This window comes from Heterocephalus glaber, unplaced genomic scaffold (assembly GCF_053883595.1).
Source record: "Heterocephalus glaber isolate CG9 unplaced genomic scaffold, H.glaber_assembly_v1.0 deba00001150, whole genome shotgun sequence".
NCBI lineage: Eukaryota > Metazoa > Chordata > Mammalia > Rodentia > Bathyergidae > Heterocephalus > Heterocephalus glaber.
Genome location: NW_028258204.1, coordinates 610,283 through 635,059, shown reverse-complemented (window position 1 = coordinate 635,059; position 24,777 = coordinate 610,283). Strand labels below are relative to the sequence as shown.

Here is a 24,777-nt window from a genome sequence, read left to right as displayed (position 1 = left end):
CAGCAGACCTGCTGAGCCAGGTGTTGGCAGGAGGGCTGGGGAGCTCCACTGGGAGGGGTTCTCCCTACAGCCTGGGTAGCTAGAGTGCTAGCCTCTTGGTTGTGTCAACCCTATGTCAAGGCTCTGGAGCAGGGTGGCTAGGCTTACCCAACAAGTCCCAAGGGGCAGCAGCTTCCTCTCCTGGCCAGCACTGCCACCTCTGCTACCTGTCCAGGTGGCCCAGCCAAACCTGGTCCTGGGGACTGGCTCTGAGAAATGATGGGGACACATGGGCTTGCTTAGGTGTCTGCGCACCAGTGTGGGCAGCAAGGGTGGCCTGGGACATCCTCTGCACCTGCAGCCAGAGCACCTGGCCCGAACTTTGACCCTGCTACAGGCGAGGAGGACATGGGCACTATCTCCTACCCTACTGCCTTGGTTTGCTCCCCTGAACAGCCAAGGTAGTGTTGGTGATGGTCATAGTCCTAGAGTTACCATACCGTGTGTGACTCGAAGTGGACAGCATGGTGTGCCAGTGACCTCAGCATACTTCCTTACATGCATGTGCACCTGCACATGTAAGCCTACGTGCATACTGTGAACACACATGTGCACATACCTGAACATAGCCCAAGTGCAGGGCACAGGTCCACTTGTGTGCACAGTGCACACGCCAGCCCTGGTGGCATCTGCTAGTGCTCACTCTGATGGCACATGGATGTTCTTCCAGAAGGGGAGTTTCCCTCCCCCGATTCTGTGGGCTTTGTCTTTGGGTCTAGCAGTGGGAGGAGCCTGATGAGTCCTGCTGTATGCCGGGCACCATATTAGGGACCGATCTTTTTGGGGGGGATGGAACCCAGGGTCTTGTGCATGCTCGGCAGGTGTGTACCACTGACTTGCATTGCAGGAGCCAGACTGATGTATCCAGAGAAGTGACGTAGCTGCTAGAGGACAAATGCACGCCAACTGCATCCTCAGAGGCCACATGGACAATATGGAGCTTGGGCATTGTGCCCTTGGCACACCCCAGGTCTCCGCATTGTGGGTTGGAGCTATGCCTGGCATCACAGAACGGGTTCCTTTCCTCCTGCTGCCCAGTGATGGGGTACAGAGCTGTGCCAGTCTCAGCTCCTTCCCCTCCACCTGGGCTGTGAGGAACCTATGGAGCCAGTCGCACATGTAGTGTGTGTTTCCTCAGCCAGAACTTCCTCAGGCCTCTTCCTCTCGCTGTTTTCTTCTATCACTCCTTTGCTGCTGTGTCCTGCCTAAGTCCTCCATAAATGTTGGGATTACAGGAGTGCACCACTGTACCTGGCTACCCAGAGCTTTTTTATTTTACACAACTGAAAATCGGTCCCCATTAACCCTGTTCCTCGTCCCCAGTGTCTCTGATTTCCGCCAGTCTGGTGGAATCTTGCCGGATGTACTTGCCCTTTTGTGAATGTGAATGGCTGTCTTTTTGTAACATCCTTGGGTTTCGTCGGCATTGTGGCATCTGTCAGAACCTCTTGACCCTTAAACCTGCTTGTTCTGTTATGTAGACCTGACACTGTTACTCATCCACCCTGGACATTGTTGTGAGCAGTGCTGCTGCACATACGGGGTGCAGGGACCTCTTGGGCCCCTGCTTTCAGTTCTTATCCCCAAAGTGGCACTGCTGGTATATCTGGCACATACTTAGTATATGTACTAAGTTGTTTTAGGGCACCACCCTGCTGGACTCCACAAAGGCTGTGCTATGTTTTTTCTATTTTCGGCAGGAGCAGTGTGGCTCTGACTGGATTCCTTAGTAAGCAGGGATGCTGCGTCACGATGGTGTTGTCTGCATTCATGCACCATCCCTGTTGCCCACGAGCTACACACCTGCGTCCTTATTGCACACCGTGCTCTTGGGGGCTGCAGGCTTGGATGTGGTTGGGGGTGTCAGTGCTCCTGTGAGGGGTAACTGTAAACCCATCACCAGTCACCAAGTTCATGAGGCATGCTCCCTGGGGCTGTTGGCTCCCAGCTTGGATGGGATCTGCAGGCCCCCATGCCAGTCTTGTCTGGTCCAGGGTCCTGGGGCTGCCCCAATATATGTCCTCCAGTTTCTAATGTGTTTCCCCAGGAAGAACCTCCTCTGGCCCTGACAGCCCTCTGTTGTCCCTGCTGCCTGTCTCCTGCCACCGGCTGGGTGGTGGAAGGCATGACCAGCCCCTCTCTGTGCCAGGGATCTTTGGGCAGCGGCTGGAGGACACGGTCTACCAAGAGCGGAAGTATGGCTCCCGACTGGCCCCAATGTTGGTGGAGCAGTGTGTGGACTTCATCCGGGAGCGCGGGCTTGCTGAGGAGGGGCTTTTTCGCCTGCCTGGCCAGGCCGACCTGGTGCGAGGCCTGCAGGACTCCTTCGACTGTGGCCAGAAGCCACTCTTCGACAGGTGAGCTGTGGAGCTGGGCAAGTGGTACCCAGGAAGCCTGGGCACTCCATGGACACTAACTGCTTGCACTGGTGGGCATCTCAGCCCTCCCAGGGCACAGAGCCATGGGTCCCCTCGGGGATGATGCCAGGCACAAGCAGGAGAGAGGAGAGGCATCTGCTGACCGCCGGCCTAGACAAATTTAGGCACGGTTGCACCCAGGACTTGCTGAAGTCTGTCTTTTGGCCCTGCCTCCATCAGTGGCAAGATGGCACAGCCGCTTGGTTCCCTCTCCACTTGCCAGGGTCTGTGCCCACCCTAACCCATCTCCGGGGCTTACCCACATACTAGGTGCTGCCCCCTATCATAGGCTACTGCATTTACAGCCCAGGGCAGAGGCTGCGGGGAGCTGCAGCTGCTTAGGGGTCTCTTTTCCCTGGTACCTTGGGAAGCTCTGTCCTAACCCTGGCTCTCAGTGAGCTGTGGTGCACTCTGAACATTTGCTAGCCAGGCCTCTCCTGTTCTGTGCTCATGGGGTCTGGTGTAGGATTGGAGATGGCTCCAAACAAACTGCCTGGGTAATGCCCGGGGCACCTGGGCTTTCAGAAGCTCCCCAGGATGGGACCCTCGGGCCTAGTGCTCTTTATGACCCCTTGCAGGGTGCAGGCTTGCTGTGTGTGGTAGCCTGTCCACCTGCCAGGAAGTCTGCCCTCGGCCTCCATCTGCCATGAAGCCTCTTCCTGGCTTTTCCTGTATCAGGAACCCTTCCAGGCTGGAAGCCATCAGGACTCAAACTGTTCCATATCTGTCCCTCAAGCCCCCTGGCACTGCCCACTTTGCTCTGGGTGTTGCAGAAGGTCCCCTGGGTATGAGGCCCTTGTGGGGTCCTCGGAACTGGAGGATAAGGAGGATGCCACATATGAGGGTCTGTGGCTGCCAGCTGATGTGCCTCCCGTGGAGGATGTGAACAGCAGGGGTGGCTGGTGTGCCCCAGGCCAGTCTTGCTGATCGTCATGCCCACTGTGCCATGCACTGGCCCCCTCAGGCACCATTAGCTAGGAGGCCCCCAGATTGGCAGGCTCTCCTTTGGGCTGCTGAGTTGGGCCGGATCCACAGTGGAGTGGGAGGGAGGGGACTCATGAAAAAGCCTTGCCCTAGCTGTTGAAGGAAAGACCTCTGCAGGTGAGGGGAAGGAGGGAGTCAGGGACTTCGAGGAGGTCAGTGTGTGAGGGGGCTGAACAGTGGGGCCTGGGGCTGTAGGAAGGAGGACTGCAGAATGGAGGGGCCACTGTGTCCCAGACCCGTGACCCTTGATGTCCTCCCTAACTCTTCCTTTTTGTGACACGTGCCTTTCTGCAGGGGACCTGATGGCTATTCTGCCTCTGTCCCCCAACCATCCTTACCTGGTGGCTGCTGCCCCTGAATCCCTGGAGCCCCAGAGGACAGGGACCTTAGGCTCAACCTGGAGCCCCAGGTGTGGCCAGCCCAGTTGGCCCAGGCGAAGGCAGTGGCGGGCAGAAAGTTGCACATCTGATTGGAGAGCGGAGGTTGGGACAGGGCAGGGAGGGGCCCTGCCAGTATGAGTTTGGAGTGCGTGTCAGGACATAGAGCCCCAGAATCCCAGATATCAGGGCCAAGGGGACCCAGAGTTTATCTCAATGAGGCTGGCATGAGATGCAGCCAGGCCTGGTGGCACTTTAGTGACCACAGCCTCCTGGTCCCAGCCTGTCTTTGCTGAGGTCTTCCCAAGGGAGAGGAAGGTTTGGCCCAGGGGAAGCAGATGGGCTTCCGGGGGCCCAGGTACAACCTGAGATGCAGCTTGGAGGAGAGACTGGCTGTGGACCACGGACTATGCCACAAGGCCCAACAGAACCTAGCGAACCCGGGCCTGGGACCTCTGTAGCCTGGGCAGCTCCAGGCCACATGCAGGGGGACTGACGCCAGGCAGTGGGTTCACAGGGCTCCAGAGACAGGTGATAAGCACAGATGCCTGAGTGTAGACAGCAAACAAGAGGCCAGGGTCCTGCCTGTGACCTTCACTGCAAGGCCAAGGGCCAGCCCAGGAGCTGAGCAAGCACAGGCTAGGGCTGGCAGCACCGGGCAAGGGCCACAGGAAAGCACTGCCTTGCAAGGGACCTGGGGATGGCCACCAGGAGGTTGACTGCAGACTTGAGGCAAGAGGCTGCTATGGGATGCGGTGTGTGTGTCACTGCCGCAGACCGCAGTGTCCTAGGGCTCACGCTGTCACCATCCCCCCCACCCCCAGCACGACAGATGTGCATACAGTGGCTTCCCTGCTGAAGCTGTACCTTCGGGAGCTGCCTGAGCCCGTGATCCCCTTCGCTAGGTACGAGGACTTCCTCAGCTGCGCCCAGCTGCTAACCAAGGACGAGGGGGAGGTTAGTGCCCCAGGGACCCATCCTGGGAGGGGGGCTGGCTGGGCACACACACTCAGAGTCAGGACGCAAGCTCCTCAGCTTTCAGTGTCCTACATATGTGGACCAGAAGCCTGGTGTTTGTGGGAGGAGAGGGGCCGGGAGCATCCTTCCCGTGTGTGTGTGTGTGTGTGTGTGTGTGTGTGTGTGTGTTTTGGGTAGGGGTGAGTTGGTGCATCCTGCTCTGTTTGGCAGGTGGGGGCATCCTTCTCTGTTTTGAGGGAAGTGGCCAGAGAATCCTGCCCTCTCTATGGCCCCCATCCCGCCCTGTGTCTAGACCTCAGTGTTCAAAAGGGCCAGGTGCCCCCTAAAGGCCACCTTGGTCGAGGGAGCCCGGCTGTGGCCATGTCTCAGTGGATGCTCCTATCCCACTTCCCTCTCCCATGCTTGGCTCAGGCCACCCAGGCCTGGGGCTCCAAAATAAAGATACCTTCTACCCATTTCTGTCCTTTCCCCTCTGGAAAGAGTTTGAGGGCACTCAGGACAGAGGGGAGCAGATGTGTCCGCCGCCCTGGGCACTGGGGCAGGGGAAGCAGTTTGCCTTCCCTGTGGCCTGCCTGGCAGATATTTGTCCCTTGCTAGTGAGCTGAGACATCCCTGGTGTCCCTGATGGCGCTTACCCCCACCTGTGCCCAGAAAGGAAGTCAGCCTCCTCGGAGGTCACAGTGTGGCCACCACTTGCTGCAGGGGACAGAGGTGGCCTGGCTTCATCCCTTGCCCACATCCAGCCCAAGCCCAGTGACAGCAGGGCCTTGTGGTGGGTGTATGAAGCTGTTTTCTCCTTTCCCAAGGGGACTCTGGAGTTGGCCAAACAAGTGCGCAACCTTCCTCAGGCCAATTACAACCTACTCAAATATATCTGCAAGTAAGTGGCTCGGGGTGGGGCCCTTCCCGCTCTGGCTCTGCACTCCTCCCCCACCACCATGGACACACTGTCCTGTCACAGAGGGAGTGGGGGGCGTAAGAGGACACTGCCCCGAGCTCGGAGTGCTTGGGTCCTATGGGGACTCCTCCTTTCATCTGTGCCCCTGGGCATCTGTGGGGATCACAGCCCTTCAGCGCCTTCCAGTACAATGTCAGGGCTCATGCCCATGGGTGTCTGGCTTTCCAGGGCATCCACCCCAGTCTTGTAAAGTCCTGCAAATTTCTTCTGTGCCAAGGATGGTGGGGCCCTGGCCCCTGGCCTGTGGCCTTCGTTTCTGATGGCCCCCTGGATGGCCCTGATCCAGCTTGGCAGGTGCCGCTGGCGGTGTGCCAGCCACTGTGGAAACCTGGGGGCGTGGCTAGGCGGGACAAGGCGGGGCCAGGGTGGGGATGGGGGTGGCCGAGGAGCGGCCTAGTTGGGGTAGGCCCTGGTAACTCGCAGCCATCTAACCATCAGAGTTTGCTTGGTTCTCCTTCCTGGGCAGGTTTCTGGATGAAGTGCAGTCCCACTCAGACGTCAACAAGATGAGCGTGCAGAACCTGGCAACTGTGTTTGGACCTAACATCCTGCGGCCGCCACTGGAGGACCCAGTGACCATTATGGAAGGTGCTGGGGAGGAAGGCGCACTGGGCGCCGGGGCTCATCTTGCTCCTGGCGCGTTCTCAGGCTCGGGAACAGTGGCTCAGTTCCCCACCTCCCCAGACCTCCCCAGGAGCCTGCCAGTGGGGTCCGCTGTAAAAGGAAAAGGAAGCTTGTGCCGTGGCTGGTCCCGGCCACGTGGTCGGTCACTGGAGCAGCTGAGAGCAGGCCCTGGTCTCTATGGACCGAGTGGCTAGGAGGAGGGGTGGGAGAAGTCAGGGCTCTTGCCCTTATACACAGGTAGTTTTTGCTTTACTTTCACAAGTAACTCTCCAAGGTTCTGGGATGTCACAGCTTTGGAAACCCTGTTGCTTTTCTATGATAAATAATAATAAAATGATATTTTGGAGCGGGTACCAAGGATTGAAGTCAGGGCCTTGCACTTGCCAGGCAGGAACGGTGCCACTGAGCTATATTCCCAGCCCAATAAAATGATTTTTAAAAAGCAACATAGGCTGAGGCAGGAGGATTGCTTGAGGCCAAGAGCCCAAGGATAGCTTGGGCAACATAACAAGACTGGTTCTTAAAAAAGAAAAAACTCAGCAGTGGCAGCTCCTTTTAATATGCCTATTTAGTGCTTTTTATTTTTTACATTGTTTATTAGTACATGTCTGCAGCACATAATTACATTCACTGTGGGACGTTGGTCCATGTACATAAACATTTTAATTCTTTTCACTTTCCCTTCTCTTCCCTTCCTCTTCTACCTCTTGGTCCCCTTCCCATTGCAAAAGATCTATTTTTTTCTAATATCTATCTTTTATTTTGCTCTTTAAATTATTTATACTCTGGGTTTCTCATATAAGGGAAACTGTGCAGTTGCTTTGTGTGTCTGATTTATTTCACTTCACATTATGGTCTCAAAGTGCATCCACTTTCCTACAAATGACTCAGATTTATCCTACTCTATGGCAGAGTAGTGCTCCATGGTGTATAAATACCACATTTTCCTTATCCATTCATCTGTTGATGGACATATAAGGTGCTTCCCAGATTTAGGCATTATGAGTTGGGCTGCTATAAACATACGTGTGCATGCATCCCTGTAATATGATATCTGTAGCTCTTTCAGGAAGGTACCTAGGAGGGGAATAACTGGGTTGAATGGAATTTCTATTTTTCTGGTTTTTTTGTTTGTTTGTTTCATTTTTTTGGTACCAGGGATTGAACTCAGGTCCTTCTGCTTGCGAGGCAGGCAGTGGAACCATAGTTTTAGTTTTTTGAGGAATCTCTTCCCTGACTTCCAGAGCAGTTGTACTAGTGTACATTCCCATCAACAATGGAGAACCCCACCCCCCTACCCAAGCAGGCTCACCAGCATTTGTTGTTATCTGATTTCTTGATGACAGCCATTCTTTCTGGAGTAAGATGAAATCTCAGTGTTGTTTTATTTTGCATTTCTCTAATGGCCAGTGACGTTGAACATTTTTTATTGACCATTTGCACTTCTTCTGAGAAGTGTTTATTTCAATTGCCCATTTTTTGATTGAGTCTTATTTCGAGGGGGCCTAATTTCTTGAGTTCTTTATATATTCTAGATGTTAGTCCTCTGTCTGAGGGATTGCTGGCAAAAATTTTTTCCCATTCTATAGGTGGTCTCTTCACTCTTTTGATTGTTTTCTTTGCTGGGCAGAAGATTTTAAATTTGATATGATCCCATTTGTTGATCGTTGATGTTATTTCTTTTGCAATTGGGATTCTGTTCAGAAAGCCCTTGCCTACGCCCATGTTTTCAAGACTTTCACCTGTTTTATCTTCCAACAGAGTCGATGTTTCTGTTTTAACATTTAGATCTTTGATTCATTTTGATTTTAGTTTAGTACATGGTAAGAAATATGGGTCTAGACTCAATCTTCTGCCTGTGTAGTGCTTAATTTGTATCAGTTTCAGTCCTCACTACCAGCCTGTACTATGACAATCACCCTTGTTTTACAGAGGAACTAAGGCTCAGAGACGGGAGCCATGCTGCCCGCCCCTGGGCCAGCTGAAGGCCCAGATCTTTGCAGGGCATGGCCATGGGACCGTGTGGTGGTGTGGGGTGGCATGGAGCTGAACTGGTCCCCACAGGGATGCTGCTTTGGCTCAGACCTTCTGGGGCCAGGAAGCCCAAGTCCTCACCTGTCTGGATACCAAAGTGCCCACCTGGTCACCAAGCTGTGCCCTGCCTTGTCTGGCAGAGAAATCCTTGCATAATTCCTGGGTTCTTGGCTATCTTCTATGCCAGGGTCCACCGGAGTGCCCAGCCTTCCTGACCTCTTGGCAAACCTCCTGCCTCTGGTCTTTGGTCGTGAGGCTGCTGGGTAGATACCAAGGCCCATCCTGCATGCCCACCTCCACTGCTGCCCCGGAAGAGCCACGGGAGCTGAGTCCCCAGAACTAGGGGTGGGAGCTGCATCTCAGTGTGAAGAAGGGACTGTGTGTGCTCAGGGTTTGGGTAGAAGGCACTGTGTGTATTGTTTGGGTGTGTGTGCAGTTGTGAGTGTGGCCACACATGTAAGACAGCCCTGGACCACCAAAGGGTGGACAGCCACATAGGTGCCACCCTGTGTCCAGGCTGTAGCAATCCTGACCACTTCCAGCCATTCACAGCAAAGCCTTTCTTCTCTCTCCCGCAGGTACCTCCCTGGTCCAGCACCTGATGACCGTCCTCATCCGAAAACATGGCCAGCTCTTCACGGCACCCACCCCAGAAGGGCCCATATCGCCGTGTAGGAGGTCACCGTGCACTGTGGGCTGGGGCTCTGAGGAGGCCAACAAGGACAGCCAGGGCAAGCCTGGGGACCCTGGCTTGCCCACACACAGGACCTCATCCCTGGATGGGCCAGCTGCTGCCGTGCTCTCTAGGATGTCCCCCCCGGGCCAGGGCAGTCCCAGGAAGAGGGTGCAGACGCTGCCAGGCTGGAAGTCATCTTTCCACCAGCGGGGACCAGGGTCAGTGAGCCCACAGCAGGGCAGTACGTCCCTGGAGGTGCCTGTGGCCTCTGGAGGCAGCAGCAGTGGCTGTGGTGGCCGGGGGAATTGGCTTATGAATGGGCTGTCGTCTCTGCGTGGCCACCACCGGGCCTTATCGGAGGACCGGCTCAAGGACTCCAACTCCACACAGAGACTTTCCACCTATGACAACGTGCCCCCGCCCAGCCTCTTTTCCAGCATGGCCAGTGTGGCCAGCACAGGGTGGTCCCCAGCCTCATCACCCCGAGATGCCTCTGTCAGTAGCTGCACGGCCTGCAGGGCCAGCGACTCGTCAGCTGGCTGCTCCCTGCATACTGAATGGGCCCTCCAGCCGTCCCCACTCCCCAGCAGCAGTGGTGAGGACAGAAGTTCCCCTGACCCAGCCTACGGCCCAGATGAAGCAGGGGTGGGCGACAGCAGCAGCCAGGAACCCAGCAACCCTGGAAGCCCTGGCCAGGACCCTGCCCACCGCTGCCGGGTGCTCCAGGGCCTGGTGGCCGAGCTCAGGGCAGAACTGTGCCACCAGCGGACCAAGTACGAGGCAAGCCTGAGAAGGTAAAGGGCCGGCTGCAGTGCCAGGCCAGCCCCGCCTTGCTGCTGCCTCTGGGAGCACCCCAGGCTACTGGGTTGGAATGGGCACATCCGTTGGAGCTGGTGCCTGGCGGGTCTGCTGAAGGCTTGGGCCAGGCTGTGCTGTCTAGGTGGGGCAGTCTGGGCCTGGGGTCCCTGCTGTGCTGTGGATCCTGCAGCCCCAGGCTCTGGGGCCCCAGGCCACCCTGCCAGGCAGTTAGATTCTTCCCAGACACAGGGTCCTCCCTTCCACCTTGCCACAGTGATGGCTGTGATGGGGGGTCACTCACACATGGGTCCCTGTCCTTCCCCCAGCCTGCCTGTGAAGAGGGTCCTCCCCTTTGCAGAGAGGCCAATCAAGCTGAGAGGCTGAGTTTTCCCCAAGCTCTGGGACAGCCACACCAGACAGCAGGCACAGGCATCCCCCAGTGCCCTTGCCCAGGCCCCTGCCAGCTGTCTGACTTGGCAGATGGGCATGCACCCAGTAGGGTCTGCAGGCTCTGTACCCCGACCGTGGTGGTGCATGTGGAAGGTGCTCCTGCTTCTCTGTGCTGGGCTCCTCAGTGGGCTGAGAGGGCAGCATGTGGCCCTTTTGCTCTGCTGGAAGTGTCTCCTGGGTATCTAGGGTCAGGTAGGGTCAGGCAGGTTGTGCCCAGCATGGCTTGAAGGGCCGGTGGGTGGGCTGGGGCTGTGCAGAGGAGAAAGGAGATTCGAGAGCCAAGCCCTGGATGGAAATGGGGTCTGCACCTTACGCCCTGTTCAGAGTTGGCCTTGGAGGCTTTGGCTGCTGTGGGCCAGCTCACAGGTCACAGGGCACAGGAAGAGTGACCAAAACGCTGGCTAGGGATGCTGGAGGTGGACAACCTCACCCACTAGGCTGCTGTGGGGCCACCTCAAGGGCTCCCCAGTGGAGGGGAGGTGCCGTTTGGCAGGAGTCCTGCCTTCAGCTGCCCGGCTGTGACCCTAGCCTGCCAAGTGCCAACCTAGTGTCCTCATGGTTACTGTCTGTCCTGAGCTCAGCCCAGTGCTGTGTGTTGTCTCCAGGGGTTAGGAGCCTGGACTGCCTGGGTCACTGTAGCTCGGTGGGTGAAGAGTGAGGTTCCCAAAGGCCCGAGGGGGTCCCTGTGAAGAGGGGCACTCAGGGAAGACATGAACATTCTCTGCTCATGTGGCGTCACCAGGTCTGGGGTGCTGGGGAGGGGTGTGCTTGCCATCTCCTCTTATCCCCATGGGGAGCCTTCCCCAAAGAGAACCTGTTGTCTGCCTAGAGCAGATGCTTGCTGGGTGCTGGGGATACAGCTGTGACCAAATCCTTGCCCTCCTTGTTTGGGAGGACAGGACAGAGAGGCCATACCCCCAAATGAGTCTTCCTGTGTCTGGAAGTAGACAAGGGATGAGGGCAATAAAGTGGGGTGGAGGGATAGAGGATGGGGAGAGGACCCCAGGGCCACGCCAGCACCCAGAACAGTGACTGAAGAGGCCTGGATGCTTTGGCCTATTGGGAGGGAGGTGACAGTGAATGAAAAGCCTGTGGACGGTTGCAAGCACTGTGGTCCCTTTGATGGCATGCCTGGCTACCATGCAGAGCTTGCTGGGTTCCAGGGTGGCACAGACAGGAGGCCATGGGGTCCAGGACCATGGTTGGGTGGTATGGGGCACGGAGGTGGGAGCAGCAGTCAGACTGAGTGCATTTGAAGGTGGAGCCAAGTGGGTTCTGTGGACTGTGGGGGTATGAAAGGGAACTGCCTGCAACCAGGACCATGGTATGGCCTGCAGGGGGTGCCCCATAGTGGTGGGGCAGCTGGAACCAAGGCGCTCAGTGCTGACCATGCTCTTTGAACAGGCCAAGTGTCGTATAGAGAGGCTGAGGGTCAAGAAGAGCCTGGACATGGTCACTCAGGTGTGGCACAGAAAGGAAGAGGGAGAACTGGGACCTTAGCTGGTGGCAGCAGGGGACCAGGAAGAAGTGGGTGGGCCCTCTTTCTGATAGTGTGCCCTTGCCTAAGGGAAGGGAGGCCTCCTTTCCAGGACCATACTCACTGCTGGGTGGGAACCGGTACTGGTTCCACGCACACAGCATGTGGGACTCGGTGATGGTCACTAGAGTCTGTCCTGTCACCACTGCGGGGCTTGTATGCAGCCAGACGGGTCCCAAGCTTCTGTGTAGCCTCAGGGGGCAAGCAGGAGCTTGTCCTCTGGTCACAGAAAATGACAACCTTTGCACAGCATGGCATAAACCTCAGGGCACAGGAGTGAAGTGTAGGGGACAGCCCCCCTCCAATCCTCAGTGGGGCAAGTGACTGGGCAGGTGACAAGTCTGGCCAGGCAAGGTCTTTGTGTTTTACTGAGGACACAGGTCCTCAGGTGGCACTTCTAGGTCACAGGGTGGGATGGCCGCTGGCTCACAGGCTCATGTGGAGCAGGTGGGTCATTCCCTGCCCTGGCGACTCCCCAGGACTGCCCCTGCCAGGGTGGTGCTTCTTGGGCTCTGAAATTGTCTCTTCTTGGTGTTTAAGCATCGAAGAGGGCAGTGTAGAGCTGCGGGGACAGCTGTCTCAGCTGGAGGAGGAGCTGGTCCAGGAGAGGAAGAAGCACTCCATGTTGGAGATCAAGCTGCGAAACTCAGAGCGGGCACGGGAGGATGCAGAGCGCCGGAACCAGCTGCTGCAGAAGGAAATGGAGGAGTTCTTTTCCACCCTGGGGAGCCTGACAGTCGGGGCCCAAGGCACCAGAGCCCCAAAGTGAAAGGACCAGAGGGCACACTCTGCATGCCAAGCCAGAAGCCTTGTCACTGGCCCAGGCAGGACAGGTGCTTGGAGACAGACCCAGCTACCCATGGACTCTGGGGCCCCCCACACCCAGGCAGGATCTGCTGCTGTTCCCTCTGACTACCCAGGGTCTGGCAGGCATCAAAGGGGACGGTGACTAGAGTGACTTTTAGCCTCTCACCCAGGAAGAGCCCCAGGGCTTCTCACTGCAAGCTGCGGTATCCAGAGCTGCAAGCTTCCAGGAGCCATCGTGCTGTATATTAAATACGTTCTGACAGCATGGTGCATCCTCTTGCTTCATTCTTTGCCTGGGCCAAGTGGGGTTCATGAAGTGGCATCTCCTGTTTTTCAGAAGGCTTGGGACCCTGGGGTAGGGACACAGAGCTCCCCAGGTAGCTCAGGGAGCTTCAGTCCCATTGTTGGGGAAGCTGGACTTGCACAGAGCTGTTATGTTGAACTCTGCCACCCCATACCCAGGCTGCCCTGTCCTCTACCCCTTGCTCCCTGTCAGCCTCTGCAGCATGCTTCTCTCTGCAGCATGGTTCTCTCTGCAGGGCCAGCTCTGCTCCAGGGCTGGGGCCCATGTGCCCAGGGATGTGGCACATCCAGGCAGGAGAAGAGAGCCTGCTGGTCCTTCACTGCCCCAGCTCCCCCCAGGTCTCCCCTGCCCACTCCCCATTCCCCAGGTCCTCTGCAGACCTCAAGTCACCACCTGAAGGACCCCCCCCACAGCACACACAGCCCAGGCTGTGCAGGAGGGGCTGGCCTGGGATGCAGCAGGAAGAGGGCCACCGTCCTTCCACCTGGCCTGTATCCTTACATAAGCCTGGGGTGGTTTTTGGGAGTGGAAGTTACCAAAGTGCCCCAGTTTCTGACTGCTGTCCCTAGAGGCCATCTCCCTGGAGTCAGGACTGATGGATGACAACACAGGCCGTTAGCACAGGACCTGCTGTAAGTGGCAGGGTCCCTGTGCTCCCCTGCTGCCCACCATGAAGGGCAGCTGCTGACAACCCCAGGCAGCTAGCTGGGGGCCTCCACAGCCACAGGAGCTGGGGCAGGCAATGTGGAGCTCTGTGGTTTGGTGAGACATCTGCCTATGCTCTGAGTGCTGTCCTGTGGACCGTGGCTCCACCCAGCTGCATTCAAGGAGAAAGAGGCAACTTTCATTGCTCACAACTCAGCAGGACAGGAATTGGCCCCATTCTAATTTTAATACATGTACTCCCGAAGCCAGCTTGGGCCCTTTCTTCCTATTCAGAGGGGAAACAGACCTGAAGATAGGTGGGAACACCAGCGTATTTTTGGGATCTTGAGTTTTCTCATCACAATACTGGATTTTGCTGACTTTGACCTGACCTGACCAGGCTGTCAACAGAGAGGAGAAAACTAGTGTCTCAGGTGGGTTTCACGGGTTGAAAGGGAGCTTGTCCATCTCAGCCACAACCTGGGCAAAGCCCCTACTTCCTGCAAAGTTCCTGCCAGGTAATGGGGGCTCATGAACCTAGCTGCCACCTACTGGCCAGGTTAGGATCTGCAGCTGCAGCTTTTACCTGAAAAGTAACTGGCATTATTGGTTCTTGTCCCATCTTCTGTAGCCAGCTCACTGTCCCATGACACATCTGGCTTCCAAGTGCAAAGCTCACTGGCGCCTGCAGCTGATCTGTGGTGGGCTCTGGCCTGGGACCCTCACCTCCATCCACTTCTGCTCTCCCCAATGGGGTTATATTTATCAATCCTGTTCCCACTGTGGGCTCTAGTTGTTACTGTGATGGCAACATTTAAGTTTTAAGTAAACCAAAGAATTATGACTGAATAGATAGATCAATTCTTTGAAAATCCAATGGGATGCTTTAGAAAGACTCAACAGGCCAAGTTAAAAAATACTGTCAAAATAAGTATAGGTAAGTAAACCATGCAATCATGGAAAATTGGCAAAAGTGTCTGTTAACAAATTTCTTCAATAGTGTTTTAAAATTGGTATTTGACTCTAAAGAAAAGCATCTGGAAATTGTAGAAGTCTTACACAGAAAAGCAAAATGGTTGGCTTACATTAAAAATGGCTAGGTGCAGTGGTGCAGGCCTGTAATCTGTTACCTGGGAGGCTGAGGAAGAGGTCACAAGTTCAAAGCCAGCCTGGGCAACTTAGTGGGACCCTGTCTCAAAGTCCAATAAAAAGGTCTGTGTGTGGCTCAGTGGCAGAGCATTTGCTTTACATGTATGAGGTCCTGGGTTCAATCCCAGTACCAGGGGAAAAAAAGTCTGATAAATATACTTTAAAAATTTGTAATACAATTTTACTTTATTTTTATAATACAATTTTAAGGATGAGAAAAAGAGAGGAAGAAGGAGGAAGAGGAGGAAGGGGGGAAGAGAGATGGCTTTTGAATGCTGGTCCAGTAATGAGCCATATTGGTTCCATACAGTGAAAGGGCAGAGGGTTTGGGGATGGAACCCCTGTACCCACGGCTTTCCAGCCTGAGGGTAATAGGCAGAGTCAGGAACACCAGCAAGTTTCTCGGATTCTCCTTCTGCTCTGCCCCTGCTGATCCCTCTGTGTCATGAATTCTGTTCAGGACAGGTGAATTCTGTTCTGACCACAGTGAGCTCCCTGCCGAGCAGCAGGGTACCACCCCCACCACTGCCCCTGCCCCTGTACTGGTGTCCACTGACTGGTGACCCACCCCCTGCACAAGGCCAGTCTTTCCCACCAGGCACACTGCTGTTCCCTGCATCTCCCAAGCCTGGGGACACCAGGACCATGGAATCTTAGGGGTATTGTGGTCTGTGATAAGCCAGGATAGCTCTATCTTGCTGTAGGGAGGCCGTGGGTCTCAGGAGGGTGCTCTCTAGTACTGTCCTGCCAGCAGTCCCCAGAGCCTTGCATCCATGCCTGGCTGGCTCCTTGGAGGTGCCTGGAACATTATTCCCTGCACCTTACAGCAAGGATCAGGAGCATGAAGGAGCTGGCCCAGTACTAGGTGTGAGGTAAAGGACGGGCTGCAGGCCAGGGAGGCTGACAGTAGAGTGGTGTGCTCCATTGGTCCCTCGGAAGATGCTAGCTGCAGGGAGCACCAATCAAGCCCTGGAAGTGGCTGGGAATAGCAGTGGAAACCCTCGAACCAGGCTGCCTGGCTGTAGGCTGGGCCCCAGCATGCTTAGCAAGCTGTGTCAGCCAGGGCCAGTCTCTATGGTGATGTCTGGTTATCTGTCTTAAGATGACCCATCTGTGTCTTAAGATGCTTTGGAGCCAAAGCAGAGCCAAGTTTGAGAGACCATGCCCAGTCCCCAGCCCATCCAGCCCTTCTAGCCCCTGAAGTCACAAGTACCTGCCCCCTGGGACCAGGAACTGCCCTGGTCAACAGCAGCTGCCCAAGAGTGCCTGGTAAAGAAGCATTTTCTCACCTCTTCCTTCTGGCCATCTTCAGCCAGCTTTCAGCATCTGTCCAACCAGTGTTAAAAGGAAACAAGAGGCTGGGTCTGGGCCATGTAGGGCTAGGATAGGGCCTTCTGGCTCTGCTCCTCTTTGGGGATGGCATGGATTCCAGGTGTAAGAATCTCTTTCCTTTCCCAGTATATCCAGAGGGAGAAACAGTATTTGGCTTCTATGAGGTCCCTGAGGACACAACTGCCCTTCAGAGATAAGACACTGGAGCCCTATCATGCCATTTTCTGGTGACAAGCAGAGCCATGAGAGCAAAGCCACTTGCTGTGACTAGAGCAAGGCCACCATTCTGCTCTGGAACTGCGGCATGAGGCCAATGCTCACAGAGCCACAGTGATTTCACAGCATGACATGCACATCCTGACCTGCATTCTGAGGGCCATGAACTGCATTCTTTGAAAGTGTTTTTTTTTTTTTTTTTTTTGGTACCAGGGATTGAACTGGGGACCTTGCGCTTATGAGGCAGGCAGCAAAACCACTGAGCTAAATCCCCGGCCCTTGGAGTTTCCTATGACAAAAATGGTGTGTAGAAAACATCCTCGGAATTTGCTTTCCCATCTGACATGCTGACCGCCTATGTCCCTGTCAGGACAGGCTCTTGTGTCAGGGGATTCCAGGTGTGGTATCAGCACCAAGTAGGCACAAAGGATGCCAAGCCACTAAACCCCACATGGGGTAACATGCCCCGTCTTGGCATCTGAGCTGTGGTGGGTGGTGGACCCAGCGAGCAAGTACACACACACATGATCACAGGCACACATACTCAGTTTTCCAGTTTCTGAGCCCAACTGTGATCCTGACCCTCAGCTCTTTAGCTTCATCTCTCACAATTTCTTCACATACCCAGGCCATGCCTGGCCAACCCATGCCCAGCCCATGGCTTTCAGGTCTCCCACCAGGGACCCCCCCATCTTCAGTGCACTGTCATGTCCTCCCACCCATCCCTCCTCTACCACTTGCCAAGGTCCTCATTCCCAGTCCCCAACACAGCACCACTGCAACCTGACCGGCTGCCCTTTCACCCACCTGTCCTCCCTCCCAGCCCCCAGCACACTCAGCCAGGTATGCTTTCGTTAACTGATGAAATTCAATGAAGCATGTGTTAGACAGAAACCTAACACCTCAAAGCACATGTGAAGTTATCTTTTAGTTTCAAGTAAAGTTTAAAGAGATACTGAAATATAACCTCTAATAGCAAAAGATTTTAAGCCACAAAATCAGTACACCTCAATCTTCATTTAAAGTTACTGGTCCTTTTTAGGAACATTTTAAAAAGTACCTGAGCTAACAAGTATGAATTGTTCCATGTTATGACTGGGTGGAAATCTTAAATGATCACTCAAATAAAAACAGGTTTAAAATCAACATTGTGACATCTGCTTTGTCACTTGGCTGGTCAATGGAGGGCTCTCCAATGACTGTGAGGAAACAGCACTGGGCAGCATCCATACAAGGATGAGCCAGGGCAGCACTCGGGAAGAGGAGTAAATAAGTCCTCTCCGCTCTCTGGGTGCAGAGCAGGGAAGAGCGGGGAGCCAACCATGCAGGTCGCACAAAGTCATCACCCTGAGGCTGGTGGCTTCTCGCACAGGCTGCTCTGAACAGGCAGACAGGAAGTGACACACAGCTGGAAATGCACTTCAAGCTTAAATCCTTTGTTGTCTGGAAGCGGACCCCCAGGTTTAAACGCTTATTTTTTCCAAGTGGCCACAATGACTGATCTCACATGGTCACCAAGAGCAAAGCCAAATTCCTGAAGTTTCTCCAGCAATTTTAAACACCAGAAAGCAAGGGTAGATCAACCAGGAAACCAAGGTGATGACCGATACTCTACAATGTGTATAAAATCCCAATCTAAGAAACCTGTCAATATCCTGTTTATGCCAATCCACAGGAAATTCTAAATCATCAAGAAAAACTTCTTGCCAGTTTTTTTAATTAAAAAAACTCTTAATTTTGTAATTTTCATACCACTTTTTTCTTTTTTATTTAAAATATTATAACCAATTGACATACTAGATAACATTGTTTACATTCCAGTGGTGCATGTTGAATGACTAGGGCATGAATGATTAAAAACCACAACAATGATCTCAGCATTCCCTACAAAGTGCCCCATTTTGATTCATCTAAAGGATAGGAGAGGGAATAGCACACGGGGAAGGGAAGGGATGGAGAGACAACATGGAAAGGAAGAAAAGCAAATGTCAATTATCATACTTAGGCTTCCAGGTTCAAAAACCTATTGAACAGGACAGACTGTAATGAGAAAATAGATGTCACAGTCCAGGTAGACAGCTACTTCAGTTTAACTTCATCATTTGGCTAAAAGATTAACAGCTTCTCAAAAATATACCAAATATTGGGCCTACAAAAGTAATTTATTTCTTCGTAAAATTTACTAAGATTTACTCCTTTTGTAAAATGTAAAGAATGGACTGGTATCACGAGCAGGTTTGTACTTACAAAATAGACAGTAATAATGTCAACAAGCACATCTAACACAATTCTCCAAGATACACAGTGAAAGATTTTACATGTGTCTCTTACTGATGCAAGGTCTGTATTTTACATACTTACTGGTATTTTGTCAACATTGGCTATAAAGTATTCAACGCACATTTATAATTCACACTCAGTAAAGATCTAACAGTAAGGGCAACAGCTTACTTGGGAAAGCATAGAAAATTAGTATGAGGTAGTTCAATAAAAACCTAGTTTAATTTTAAGTCATTGTGAGAATAGAAACATTGTACAAAGCTGATCCACAGGTAATATTTCTCAGAAGTTTCAGTAATGCAGAGAATCTAAATCAGAAATGGCTGGAAGGTGTGACTCTTAACTACTCTCCTGAAGAGCACTTCACTAACAGCAGTCACTTTGAAATTAATCAGGATTTTTATTTTCCAATCTTACCCCAAACTATACATTTCCGCTTCAATGCCCTTTACATCTTCATCTTTCTTGTTACTTATTAAGGACAGATGAGTTTCCTCTGATTCAGGAAGAAGCTGAGAGAGATCAGTAGAAACACAATGCACACTGAAATGCAACAGGCTGTGGAGCAGTCACATCCAAGAGGGCTGCTAACGATGGAAGGTGGTGCTGGATTTCCTACTTACTGGTAAGAGAACTTCACCGGGGTCACAGGGCATCATGCATCCACTCTATAGCTAACGTGCGACTAATGGACAACACTCACAAACTACAACAGTACACTCGAAAAGAGACTTTTTACCCCACAATGTTGTGCAGGCCAGTGCCCAGGCAACACTGAATACAGGGGACCCTTGACTTATGAACTCAATTCGTTCTTGAGGGCTGGTTGTAACTCAAAGTTGGTCAATGAAGGCTCAGGCTCCTCTACACAGCCTTCAATGTCTCTCTCCTGTATACAGGCAGATCTCAGTATCCTTAGAGAGACATTGGCCCAGGATTTCTCAATTAACCCCACACAGGAAAGGATGTTGTAAAATGTTCCCTCCAGAACTCTTTAAGGGTTACATCTGTATCTGAGACCATCTGGAAGCACAAGTGGCCGGCACTCAGGTCATAACTCAAGACTTTGTAAGTTAAAACTAAAATTCAGGTCATAACCCAAGTTGTTCGCATGCCAGGCCAGTTGTAACTCGAGGGTCTACTGTAGCTAAGTCTTCCCTCGGGCGACAGATACTGGATGACAGTATCAGTGAAGGTGAGCTTGGGACCCAGGAAGCAGCTTTGCGTGCCTGCTGCACATTTCCCTATTGGACAATGGTGTCCTCTTGGCCTTCATCTTTTTGGACAATACAGCAAGATTAGCTGGGAATAGACCAACGAAAGGCTTATGGGAAACTGCTGCTTTGCACACCATCAAGGATCTCTGCACCAACCCATGGGTGCACAGCAGCCTTCTCCTTAAGAGGCTGTATGTCTTAGAGGCTGGTGTGAATGAACTGTGCCTCCAATTGGGAAGAGTGTGCACCAGAGCAGTCAGCAGCTAAAGGTGCGGGACCTAATTTGTATGGTTCAGCCAACAGTAGGAAAGAGCCTAGATGCTCTACTTCTGAGTACTACAAGCAATCCCGACAACACGACTGTTCCAAGTGGCCAGTGTACATCAGCGAGTCAGAGAATTGTTACCAGGAAACATGGAGGTTCCCAGGGTCTCTTTCCTAACCAACAACATTGAATGGCCAATCTCAGTTAAAGTAAGTTGCTGCCACTAAGATAATGGGTATATTGTGTACAGAACTGAAAAGCCAAAATCATATGAAAAGTGGCTAACAAATTTCCTGACATATGTGTAATTTAAAAAAAGTTTAAGATGCTTTAAGACTCTAAAACAAAAAGTACCATATAAACTTAGTTTAACGGACTTAGGTAACAGGAGAAACTGTATTCAGACAGTGTATTTTAAAAATCTAGGGCATGCAACATTTAATAAACAGACTTTGTTTTTAGGATATAATGTTAGGTATTTTAGTTTATAGTAAGCACTAAGATCATTTTCTTTGAATTCAACCGAGACATGATAGTTGGCAAGTGGGAGCTGGCATGTACAGTCAAAACACCTGGTTTTCCTTGCTTAACCAAAATCTGTATCAATAGAGATGGCTTATTAGCAACCAAATATAAAAATCTTCTGAAAGTATGTCAGCTGTTAAAGTGCAATAGTGACACAATCTATCTTAGAGAAAGTAAAGCTAATTCACTGTAAAACTAATATGAAGTAAGAATACACTCATGCTAAGTTCTGCTAAAACCATGAATCCAATTCCATTTATACAACTCAAGATATTATAGTCTCAAGATGCTAATTTACTTAATAAAATTAATGCACCATGTTGTATGAGTAGAAAAGGGATTGATACAAAGGCTGGGAGGCTAGAAATCACAACTTCAAACCATCAAAAACATACCCTCTATTTCAAAGTATATAAAAAGGCTAATGTATTTTAATCTTAAATATTGCACATTAACAATGACCTAAACACTTTAACTCAAAAGGAATTTTTCATTAAGTATACAAATAAAATGCCAAGCAAACTTTCAGGCATTTGTTGAGCTGCACCTGCTCTTGCTCCTGTTGGTCATGAACGCCAACGGTTTCTGCCTAGAACCTTGCCGCTTCTGTAAGAATGCACTTCCCAGTTCATTACATGAAATCCCTCTTGTTCCAGATGTAACAAAAGGTGCCTGGGGCCATTACAGACAATGTGTTTCAAAAATAATAATGAGACATCAATGACACTTTACTCAGGAAAAGTTCAGTTATAGAGAAATAATTCTGCAGATATAAAATGTAAACAGTTAGCACACACTTGTCAGGAGCAGCACCATTCTTACACTACTCAGCGTCCACACTGCATGTTATATTGGAAATCGAGTATAACAAATCAAAGACTCAGACTAAATAACCACCACTTATGCCTGCTCTGCTCAATGTGAATAAACAGTCCTTAGAAAATGATATCCTATATATGGCTGTGTGCTACTATTTTCAGATGAACGGTATATTGCTCATTTGATACATCACCTACACAAATCTAAGTAGGCTCTGGAACCTCCTGACAGCTAGTATGTATAAGTGATTATGCTACAGGTAGAATCAAATGGCCTAAAACACCATGAGAACTGGTGCTCAACTGACTGACCTCCAAGGAATAGGAAAATGGAAAGGCCCAAGGGCTGGAGGCTGCAAGAAAGGGAAAGACCAGACTCTAAACCACAGCTAAGACCTGTAGTCTGAGATTAACTCAGTGTGTACAAAAACAGGCTCATAGCTAGTTAAGTGAACCGTCTGTTTATTTGCATTGAAATGTACTATTCATGAAGTATCCTCTTGACTTTATGGGATAAGCTTTGAGCATGCCACAAATTTGCAAAATACACCACAATCCGTGACTTTTTTGTTGGGTGGGGTGGGAGACTAAGAAGGTAGTGGTTGGTGCACACCCAGCATCTTCAAAGACATGTTCTGAGTTATTCTGCCATTTAGATGATGGGGCTCTGCTGAAATTCAGGTAGGATCCCTACCTACCAATTACTGGAACTAAACTAGGATTGGCAAGTAGCAAATATTGGAGGTCTCTCAACACGTTCATCATTTACAGTAGTTATTCCTGAATATAACTGGCTACAGGTTATTTTCCCTCACTCCTCTAGGGTTATTTCACTGATATGCACATAACCCTGAAGGATAGCATCATGAACAAAACATCTGAAATAAACTCTAATAAAAAAACTATAAAAATCTTAAATAATTCATGATATAAGCAAGTCACCAAATAGTTGCTTTGATAAACAAAATCTTACAAATTCAGTAAAAAAAAATCAGCAGCATAAGATAAAGCAAATATGCAAAAAATTTAAACCACGATAAAAATAATTAGGTTTACATTATACAATTACAGCAAAAAATACAATAGAGTTTTGTTGCTGTTTTAAAACACAACTTAGTTTTTAAATTACATCACTTGAAATTAAAAAAAATAAACTACTTTACTACAAAATGAATTCTACAGTTTCTGAAAAATCACTCAAAAATAAGACCACTGAACTGTTTTCAAAGAAGTTCTATCAATGACTAACGGATTCCCCAACCCTCCCACCCCCCAAGGCCCAAGTAGTCATCTACAGCAGCCCAGAGGTCCAGCTGATGCTTCTAGACTGCTGTCGGTATCCGAGGCCAAAGTCGGATCTGTGGACATTGAAGACACATCATTGACAGATGATGATGACGATGGATGCTGAGAGCCATTGATCACTGCTGCACCTGTGCTATGAGAAACAAAACAGCAAATTAGTTGCAGAGAGTTGCAGGCCAAGCTACCTGCACTGTCCTGTGTACTCCAGGGGCCAAAGTGATTGTTCTCTTAGACTCACTAAAGACATCCACAAATGATACTGGATGTAACACTTATGAACACTGTTCTAAGCAAGCTGAGATGAGAATCCCGAACATGTCTAGACCCCTGGAGTCCTGTCCTTCCCACTAACTTGTTTCAGAAAACAAGAGAATGAAGTCCTAGTCACACTTGGAATTGGTCCTCTAGCACAATCCATGACTGGGCGAACTTGGTGACTAATAAAGTTTAAAACTACTGACCTACAGAAAATTATTTTTGGTATCTTCTCATGAAAAAGGGTAAGTCCAGACAACACTTCTTGTACATCTTGTAAAATAGAAGCCAACATAAATAATAAATTCATTTTCACTGAAAGGGACCTGAGTTTTATTGCCCTGGTTTACGTGAGCTTATGTGACTTGCCAGGGCAACTAAAGTACCCTAGTTAGGTAAACTCAGGTCTACTTATTTTTATTCTAAAAAATACCTGACAAATACAAATATGGATTTATCAAAAAATAAAAATTAACAATTCCCAATGAGAAATGTAATTGTGTTGTATACCTACAATGGACCAATAAAAGAATTTAATACAAAAAAAATAATAAAGATTAGGGGCAAAGTAGTACCTAGCAATTGTTTCCCAGATTGTAAAAAGTAATAGGAACACTTGACCTAGAGAGGTATCCTTTCAAGATGTTGGGCTGGAAAGCATCGGGGAGGGCAGGCAGGTGGTGGGGGATGTTAAAGGCTACTCACATACTATGTAGGACCAATGAACCAATCAACCAAATAATGGTCATTACAAATTTGAATAATATAAGTCATACAACAGTTCTCAAGAATACATTTATGCCACAAAACAAAATTAAACCAAACACAAAAGCAGAATTTCTAAGGATGATCAGGTACCCAATGATGCTGCAGCTGAAGAGGCTGAAAATCACCGCTCCTACACCCAGCATCTCCATGTTGGAGATCCCTTATCCTGCCTAACGCATGATGAGCAATAAAGCATTTAACTACAAAGGTCCTCTGAGAGGCTGTCTTCAGATGGAATGCAGAAACAGGCACATCCTTGGGGTAAGGAGAGGGAACTGGGAAGCAGAAAGGAATGGAACCACAAAGGACAGACTGGGTGCTAGGAGCTGAAATGGGAAAGGAAAGCAGCCTAACAAGGAAAAGGAGAATGGGGAAGACCTCTGGGCCTTGAGAACAGCCCACCAGGTTCCTAGCAGGGGCACACATGAGCTTGTACCGTCTCTGTAGTCGCAGCAATATGATCCTATTAACATAGCCTCTGCTGACTGAACAGTGCAGTACATACTGTACTACATACGATATACAGTGTACCATGGCTGACTTCTGAGAACTGTACCAAAACATTCAAATCACAAAAAAGAATTCTACTGCACGTGTTTTTTTTTTTTTTTTGGTACTGGGGATTGAACTCAGGTCCTTGCGCTTGCAAGGCAGGCGGCAGAATCACTGAGCTAAATCCCCAGCCCACACATGTTTTTTTATACAGGTCTCTACCTCAGGACCTGCTCATTTTATCCAAAATTTTTAATCTGGTAAAAGTTAAATTTTAATACATTATAATGAGTTAGCTTTTTAATCTGAAAATCAAGTACCTAAGAAAAAGAAAAATAACTGTTTTCTCTAAACTTTAAAGCAATACAATAAATTCTCAAATATATAAACAGTAATAGCGTGGAACATTTTTCATCTCAGGTATCTGGGTCATTTCCTCCAAGGGTGAGTCTTCTCACACTCAAGACAGGCCAACTCACTTAACCCAAAAGGTACTGGGTTACAACAACCTATCCCATGCTTTTCCA

The 24,777-nt window shown here is 50.6% G+C and overlaps 2 protein-coding genes across 17 annotated transcripts in view; one reads left to right on the top strand and one right to left on the bottom strand.

Annotated features, from left to right (window-relative positions):
* Arhgap22 (Rho GTPase activating protein 22) overlaps positions 1-12,944 on the top strand; it is a 160,295-nt gene extending 147,351 nt beyond the window's left edge. For all 10 annotated transcript variants that reach the window (XM_087210571.1, XM_087210569.1, XM_087210570.1 and 7 more), the window contains 6 exons: positions 2,189-2,396; positions 4,642-4,774; positions 5,602-5,675; positions 6,220-6,341; positions 8,990-9,881; positions 12,413-12,944. In XM_087210571.1, the coding sequence (XP_087066697.1) occupies positions 2,189-2,396; positions 4,642-4,774; positions 5,602-5,675; positions 6,220-6,341; positions 8,990-9,881; positions 12,413-12,641 (1,658 nt within the window). In that variant the 3' untranslated portion in view covers positions 12,642-12,944. The remainder of the gene's footprint in view (positions 1-2,188; positions 2,397-4,641; positions 4,775-5,601; positions 5,676-6,219; positions 6,342-8,989; positions 9,882-12,412) is intronic.
* Positions 12,945-18,650: 5,706 nt separating this feature from the next.
* Positions 18,651-24,777, bottom strand: part of Mapk8 (mitogen-activated protein kinase 8) — a 97,800-nt gene continuing 91,673 nt past the window's right edge. For 4 of the 7 annotated variants that reach the window (XM_087210578.1, XM_087210577.1, XM_087210580.1 and 1 more), the window contains one exon: positions 18,651-22,863. In XM_087210578.1, coding sequence (XP_087066704.1) covers positions 22,718-22,863 — 146 coding nt within the window. In that variant the 3' untranslated portion in view covers positions 18,651-22,717. Of the gene's footprint in view, positions 22,869-24,777 lie in introns of all 7 variants that reach the window. The other 3 variants (XM_087210582.1, XM_087210581.1, XM_087210583.1) reach the window with 1 other exon arrangement.